The 8610-nt window shown below is 46.6% G+C and overlaps 1 protein-coding gene across 2 annotated transcripts in view; it reads left to right on the forward strand.

The window, feature by feature from the left end:
- Positions 1-556: 556 nt before the first annotated feature.
- Positions 557-8610, forward strand: part of LOC146209326 (uncharacterized) — a 28892-nt gene continuing 20838 nt past the window's right edge. For both annotated transcript variants that reach the window (XM_084599664.1, XM_084599674.1), the window contains exon 1: positions 557-715. In XM_084599664.1, coding sequence (XP_084455790.1) covers positions 670-715 — 46 coding nt within the window. In that variant the 5' untranslated portion in view covers positions 557-669. The remainder of the gene's footprint in view (positions 716-8610) is intronic.

The raw sequence follows: 8610 nt of genomic DNA on the forward strand, positions 1-8610 counted from the left end.
TGCAGATTCAGGTTGATAAAGAAGCAAATGTTGTGATGAAAGTGCAACTGTTGCTGCATGAAATGTTGCCTACTTGGACGGAAGTACTGGAAAATGAATAGTTTGTTTCGAAGGATTGGTAAAAACATTTTTATTAACTTGAAGATCTAGCGAAACCTCCAACTTTTGCCAGTGACCGACTGTATATTTCGCAGCATACTGCCGTGACAGCTATGCTGTTTTAGTGTTCAACTGTTCTCGCTTCGCGCCACACTACGCCAGAGTCTGCTCTCAGGTGACAACGGACCAAGGAAGCGACACGGCACTTAGATGAGATGCCTTCCGTGAGACGGCTGCGATTTGATATCGCGGAAAGGACACGAAGCATGTGCATGAAAAAACGGATAAACTGCGTTCTTTTTTGCCAATCCAAGCTGGCGACAAGGGTGCCAGTGCTGCACCCAGTGAGAATGCGTGCGTCAAGGCGCAGACATCCGTCATAGCACTAAGCCGAGCCCTGGAGGATGGCGGCGCCTCGCCCATATCAGTTCCGGTCTTCCCTTCCGTTTCCGGCCGCCGACGCCGCGCGCTACCTATACGGCCAGAAGCTGCGCCAGAGAAATTTGTTTGCATCAAGTCGTCCCTGTGTGCTCCGTTAACGCCGTTGTAGAGAGGACACCATAACCAACCATGGTTGTTCGCCTTTCTCTCATCTTGGTCCTGGCATGCATGCTCGGTGAGTAGCTGTGATGAAAGCTACGGTGGAGGTTCTCGCCAAGAGTGGCTGTTTTCAGAAGGGCATGGATGCGAAGCCCATGCAAATGCCCGGTACCCAAATCGTAAGCTCGGTTTTATGGTTTTTCAAAGGCTTCTATCCACAAGACCTTGGAAGGGAGCAGTAAACATTGCTCCTCTTTTTCAACTGTTTGGTTTTAATCTTGTCTTATCAATATGATCAGCCTTATATTGAGGACTGAAAAAGACTGTTGAAAAAGAAACTACCTAACTAAGAGTCCGAAGAGTTAAGGTCCGTGCACTGATCATTAATTCAAGTGTTTTTAGAACGCTTTGTGTTTATGCTATATGTTATGGTTTGTCAAAGGCTTCTATCCACAAGACCTCGGAAGGGAGCAGTAAACATTGCTCCTCTTTTTCAACTGTTTGGTTTTAATCTTGCCTTATCAAGATGATCAGCTTTATATTGAGGACTGAAAAAGACTTGAAAAAGAAACTACCTAAATAACAGTCCGAAGAGTTAAGGTCCGTGCTCGATCATTAATTCAAGTGTGTTTAGAACGCTTTGTGTTTATGCTATAGGTATGATCAGCATCAAGTAGATGTGAAATTGATGATGTCTGAGAAGTGTAGTGCTTTATACACTATTATTGTTTGCAAAACTAGGACGCTATTTGTATGGCTTATATGCCAATATATATTAGGACGCCAGCTGCTGAAGATGAGCACAGCTCACCGGCCGCATGATGGCTGGGAATGAGCGGGAGAGGTTCGCGGAATGCTCCGCCATTCAGATAAAGTTTGCGTAAACATGCTTTAGTCGATTCATAGCAGTTTGGCATTTAATTGATCATTTGTTCTAAAAACTAGATTTAATTCTTTTCATTTTTCTTCTGAGTTCCGGGAGAAAAATAATAGGGGCGCATGCCAAGAGGAGTGGGGTTAAATAAACCGCATACTTGCAGAGTTTTAATGCGATAGTGTTAAAGAACCCGTTCACTGAAAATCTAGAATCAGCGCCGGCACTGATGTTGTGAGCGAAAAATCATGAGCATGGCACTGGCAGGCGGTAGCTGGCAGCTGACATGGCCGCGCAGTGACCGGACGCGTTGCCTGTTGTTTTGGTGTGAGCAGCCAACTTAACTGGTTCTCTATTTTCACGTGGGAGGGTGACATAAAAAACAGTCTGCTGGGACACTTGTATTCACGTTACACCTAGGCCACACAGGCACATTAGTTCGACTTGGTTAAAGTGGGGATTTATATGTGGGTTAGTAGCCTACGCTTTCGCATCATACCCTTAAAGGTGGAGCTTTATATATGTTGTTTAATGTATTTTTTTATATGCTGGCACCTGCAATGTAGGCTGTGCATGTGGTGTGTGGCTTTAGTCGTTTCTAGTTTTAGATGCGCAAGATTCGATATGTACTCTGGTGCATCATATTAGTACCATGAATTTGTGACCAGGAAAATTGCTATGAGAAATGTATGACGGTGAATATAGAACATAATTTCTAACAGAGAGTTTAACTGGCGTAATGTAGGTAAGAGGTCAAGAAAGTTGAGATATTTCATGCATGCGATGCCTGCAGTACCCTGTGATGCCAAACCTAGTACGAACTGCAACGCGGTTGAACGGCTGGGAAGTTATCGATGAGGCAAGCACAGGAAATGATGACAAGCGCTCCCAGACTATGTCATTTCCACCAAGTATATCATGACACTGTGCATGATAAAACTTATGCTTTTGTTGAATTCATTCGTTTCATGACAATAAAATCTGCATGGTATGAGCATTGGAAGAAATTTGTGACTTTGTTTACATATCAGACTTGTTTTGAGACGGCCCTGAAAAGCTGGGCATGATTTAATATAATGGTTCTTCATCGATGACGCGCACTGAAGCTTTTAGATAGTAATGCTTTTTCAAACAACAATTACATGGCTGCTCTTAGGACTGCTTACGCGCAGAAATGCGAAGCACTGAGAATTCCATGTCTAGCTTCGTTATGAGGTCTTCATTTCATTGGACATAGATGGACAGAGATAGCCAGAAAATCGTTCCTTGCACTCCTACGTTAGCCTTCTGTTCTTATACTATTCTAGCTTCCAATAAAACTAGCTTTCTGGGCGTTATTCTTGATTCTGCACTTAAATTCTCAGCCCACATCACTCATCCGAAAAAAATATCTATGTTTGGCATCCGTGCTCTCATTAAATCACGCCCATATTTTGCATGTTACATTCTCTTATCTCTGTATTATGCTTTCATTCACAGTCGCCTTACTTACGGGATTGTCGTTTGGGGAAATACAACTGCCATTTATCGTCTGCACAGCATATACAAAATCAGGCCATCCGCATTATCACCTGCAGCACTTTTTCCACTAACGCTCGTCCCTTATTATATGACATCATATCTTATCAGTCCACCAGCTCTTTCTGTATCATCTTGTAATCGCGTTCTTTAAGCTATTGAACGTCAGCTTGCATTTCCAGTTTGTTAATCCGTTACTACTTTCGAACTATAACTCTACAAGATTTGCAGCAAATAACAAGTTTCTACTCCCGAAAGTTTGTACTAATGAAAAAAAGGACGTCATTTTTTGCAGCCATTTCATTCTGGAACTTATTGCCTTTAACACTGAAAACTTATATGTCCTTGCCCACATTTAAGAATAACTTGAAGGAATACTCGTTGAATTGCTAACGTTTTATATTTTTATGTCTAATATCTGTGTTAGTGCCTTTGTTTTTGTGCAAAAATACTGATTTGCCATGTTTTGTATATTATAACCTTTCGCAAACTTTGGTGTTATTATTTATTTTGTTGTAGTGATGTGTTGTAGTGCAGTCATTGCGAAATCAGGGGGTAGACGAGCCGTACGTGAAAGTGCTGGAAGATATATGTAGTGGCTGCACAGCAACCATAGTTCTGCATAAAGAAAGTAATAAAATTTCTATAAAGAAAGAAGTTAGGCAAGGAGAGACAATCTCCCCAGTACTATTCACAGCTTGCTTAGAAGTATTCAGACTTAAAATGGGAGCAGTTAGGGATAAGGGTAGATTGAGAATACCTCAGTAATCTGCGATTTTCTGATGACATTGCCTTGCTAAGCAACTCGGGGGATGAACTGCAAATAATGATTGATGACCTAGACACGAAAAGTAGAAAGGTAGGCTTGAAAATCAATATGCAGAAGAATAAGGGAATGTTCAACAGCCTCGGGAAGGAACAGCAGTTTAGATTAGGTAGCGAAGTACTGGAAGTAGTAGGCGAATATGTCTGCTTAGGAGAGGTAGTAACCGCAGATCCGGACCATGAAAAGAAAATAACAAGAATAACATTGGGTTGGATCGCATTTGGCAAGCAGTCGCAGATTATCACTAGCAGCTTGCCGGTATCGCTCAAGAGGAAAGTATACAACAGTTGCATCTTACCTCTACTCACCTATGGAGATGAAACGTAGAGGCTAGCCAAGAGGGTTCTACTTAAGTTGAGGACAACCCAGAGGGCTATGGAACGAAAAATGGTAGGGGTAACATTAAGATATAGGAAGCGTGCAGAGTGGGTCAGAGAAATAATTCAAGTCACCGACATTCTAGCGGAAATTACGAAGAAGAAATGGACATGGGCAGGACATGTATTACGAAGAGAGGATAACCGATGGTCGCTTAGGGTAACAAACTGGATTCCAAGGGAAGGAAAGCGTAGCAGGGGGCGGCAGAAAGTAAGGTGGGCGGATGAGGTCAAGAAGTTCGCAGGGGTCAAGTGGATGCAGCTGGTACAGAACCGGGTTAATTGGAGAAATATGGGAGAGGCCTTCGCCCTGCAGTGTGTATAGTCAGGCTTATGATGATGATGATGATGATAATTATGAGTGATCTATCGAGGGTCCCGGTGCAGTCTTCTGAATATGGGACCTTCGTCTGTATTTTTATGCACTTTGTAAATATGTTCAAGCTAATAAACTTTCACTTTCACATTAAGAAAAAATTAAAACACTAACTAGCGGTAAGAGGCTCTCAGTGTTGCGTGCTGAAGCTGTCGAAGGGAACGAATATTTTTTCCGGCGCCTATTGTGGCCTTCCTTACCCTCCTTGCAGTTTGACACTACCGTATTGGTGCAATGCGGTGTCCGCTACATTGTCAACGCGACATTCACTTAAGTCGCGCTTGCCTCCAGCAGCGATTCCTCTGTAGCCGAGAGTTGCACAAAGGAAACGACATGTCTTTCGTGGGCCGCTACACCGACACTCCTCTTCCTGATCCTGCTTGCGCTGCGATTGTGTTTCCCCGTACCCGCTTTCTTCTGCCATGTCTCGTGCTTTCTTTTCAAGGGATTTATGTTTTGGACAAGCATCCAGCTTGCAGAGATGACACCTCCGCTAACAATAAAGCCTCTTATTCTTTAGTAATTTCGGGGAGGGCAGTCACTGGAGGTGGTTTCAGCCTTACCGTAGCTGTCAGGTTCCTTAATTCTCACCAAACGAGGCAAACGCAGCGCACCTGCAGAGTAACCACACCAGCACTTTAAGGAGGTATTTACATATAGTTGTATGGCACAAGCAGCGCTTAAAACTTGCGTGCTGGAATGGAAATATCAGCGAGTCCATATTAAGCGAGAAAAAAATTGGGCCTTCGCTAAAGTAGCGTCATCTTTCGTTTCCTTGCTCTTATCACGGCAAATATAGCGCCAGGCTCGCAGCGTCCTTGGTATTTTTTTTATTCCGCTAGTTTGCAGTGCTTTAGGATTCCATGCGCAACGCGCTGCTGTCGCTGCTTGCTCGCTATTGATGCGGCCGAAGGAATGCAACTAGATAGGTAAGTAGGTATAACTTTAATGACATGCCGGCAAACGCCGGCTTAATCCGTCGTGACGCTGGCCAAGCGTTGACCCGAGGTTATGCCCTACTCTTCATTACCCCATTTCGGCCCGTATGAGGTGGTTCCTAAGGCGTGTGCTTTTCAAGCAAACCCCGGGCCTGCTGGACGGCCCATATTTGACTGTCCTAGTCTGTACTTTACACAGCACTTTGAAGTTCGGGCGGGAATGTCCTGGCAGTAGCTTCGGTCGGGAACCTGGCACAGTCCCACATGATGTAGTACCATTGGTCCGCAGGACTCACTTCACATACACTGCATACACCACTCTTGTGGATGTCTGGGTTAGGGACGTGTAGGACTGCCAGGGCGAGGAGTGACACGGTCTGTATTAAGGCGAATGCCTTTATTGGTTTTAAAGACGCACCTGATTGGTCGACTGACAAGTGACGTGCCACCAGCCGCCAAGCTCGAAGCGACCAACCAGAAGTCTCATCTTGTCTAGCGTTCCTGCCATCTGCAATCCCACACTTGAACGCCCGCCAAGGAACACCGCGCGACAGGAGCGATTGTGCACCGTCTAAACGCACACTTGTCGGAGAAAGTATGACAGATATTGCGCCTTTTGTTTCCTGTAAACCAACGCCGATAAAAGGCAAATAATGAGAGGCAAATGATAGGAGAGGAAGGGTAGCTTTCGTCATTCCCCTCTTAAGCAGATGGGTACAACGATACAACGGTAAAGAAACTGAACGCGTACGCCATGCTAGTCACGGGTCTGTTCAGGAGAATCGTACTAAAGGGTCGGGGCCTTAAGGAACGAAGCCTCCTGAAACTAATGCAGGCTTACATCACTAGCCGCATATGTTACGCCACACCATTCCTAAACATTAGATCAGACGAAAAGCAAAGAATAGACGCACTCATCAGACGATGCGCGAAGAGGGCTCTGGGACTACCCATCTCGACCTCGACTGAACGCCTCCTCGAAATGGGGGTGCACAACAATTGGACGGAACTAGCGGAGGCTGTGCGCATGGCGCAACTAGAAAGATTAAGCAGAACCACCACGGGCAGAACCATCCTCGGCTGGGTGGGACTGCAGTCAGATAGAGGAACAAGCCACAAAGTAGACATTCCACGAGAGTGTCGCTAATATATAATAGTGCCCCCCCTACCTAAAAACATGCACCCTACGTACAACATGGAGAGGAGACAAAAGAGGGCCGAGACGCTCGCAAAGAAAGCGGGGAAAATGAAGCCGGGGGAGGTCGCCTACGTGGACGCGGCTAGCGGGAAGTCGGGGGCGGCGGTGGCTGTGGTCGTCAACGGCCGCGGCGTGCCCGCCGCCGCCGCGTCCGTTAGAAGCCGAAATGTAGACACGGCTGAAGAAGTTGCAATAGCGCTCGCTTGCGTTGGAACGGAGGCCAGCATAGTTATTAGTGACAGCAAAACAGCTGTCTGGAACTTTGGAAAAGGGAGGGTCTCGACGGAGGCAGCCAAAATTTTAGAGAAAGGAAAACTTGAAAGAAAGATTCGAATTATTTGGAACCCCGCGCACGAGTCCGTCCCCGGCAACGAGGCGGCGCACGAGCTAGCCCGAGCTCTCTACTTCCGGGCAGCCGTAGAGCCGCCTGATTGCGATGGGATGGACGAGAGGCTGCAAACTTATAAGGAAATTTTAGAACACTACAGACTTAGCAGAAGGTCCCTGCCACCACCGGACCGAACGCTAGCTAACAAGGAGGCCGTCGCTTGGCGGCGCCTGCAAGCTGGGAATTTCCCAAGTCCCGTCTGGCTTTTCCACACGCAAGTGGAGGAAAAGGCGGACGATAAATGCGAAACCTGCGGAGAAAGGGGTACTCTTGATCACATAATCTGGCAATGCTTTGATTCCCCTGGCGCCAAGGAAAACAAACAGTAGAGAAGCCTGAGAACTGCTACTGCGGAGCGAGTCCCCCGCCAACCAGCAGCAAGCTGTCCGCCTGGCGGCTGAAGCCGCGAAGAAACACTGTCACTTCGCCTGTCTTTAGTCGCGGAGGCCCCGGCCTCCGTCCCATAGGCCTGCGTGCCGGGGGCGGGGAGTAGGGGGCCTCCTACATCGGTGGAAAAATAAAGTTCATAACAACAACAACAACAAGAGACATCTAAGAGACCCTCTATTTTTTTTTTTTTTTTTTTTTGCTTTAGGATGACGGCCTCGTCCCGACTAAGTGCCGGGTGAGGAGGCGGCATTGTGCGGTGACTTAGGCCGTAACACTTAGTAACTTCCTCGTAACTTGCCACTCGATCCTTTGTTTCGAACCATCACTCGGAACGGTCACTCTCGGGGGCGCGGAAGGTAAGCGCTCGCGCCGCCCATTCCGCATAAGTGTTATTCCGCCGCTTGTGCGGGGAAAACTACAACTTTGATCATATGGGCTGGGCGTGCAAAGCTCCTAAACCGCCCTCAAAATTCTTGCCTGATGCCTCTGAAGAAGCTTGGGACAAGCTTCCAGCTTCCAAGCTGGGTCCAGCGATGACCCTGACATTATGTTCAAGGCTGTCGAATGGTCCGGCGGCCCCAAAGCTCTCCATGGCCTGCGGCACGCTAGCTGACTTCTCCTGTTCCTCCATACTTATTGTGAATAAAGTTCTAGGAGCCCTTTTCGCCTGAAAGCGTGCTTGATAGTGTTGATGAATTCATCTAGGTACCAATTTCATTTTGTGACTATGCACAGCCTTCAGTAGTCTGCCAGAAACGACGACCGCAACACGCTCCATACAGTCTTCACTTTTGATTCGTCACACAATATTTCGATTATTGATTTTATAGGCCCCATTTCAATCCTGGTGGTTCACCAGCTGCAAAGCTGTTCAGCACTACGGGGATGATCTGCTTAACGAATGCGCAAATTCTGAAGGCGCTACTAACTTTCCTGACCTAGTGAATTGCTTCCTCTTCTCTGCCACTCTCACACGCGCTCTCAAATGCCATTTTATGTTTCTGCGTATGTGTGACGTGCGCGAATTGTCATTCTTCAGTCTTTTAGTAGGATTTCGTTAAGGGCCTCGTGTCACAGAAAAAAAGC

Source organism: Amblyomma maculatum, chromosome 1 (genome assembly GCF_055883805.1).
Source record: "Amblyomma maculatum isolate TAMU_Amacu chromosome 1, ASM5588380v1, whole genome shotgun sequence".
Classification (NCBI taxonomy): Eukaryota; Metazoa; Arthropoda; class Arachnida; order Ixodida; family Ixodidae; genus Amblyomma; species Amblyomma maculatum.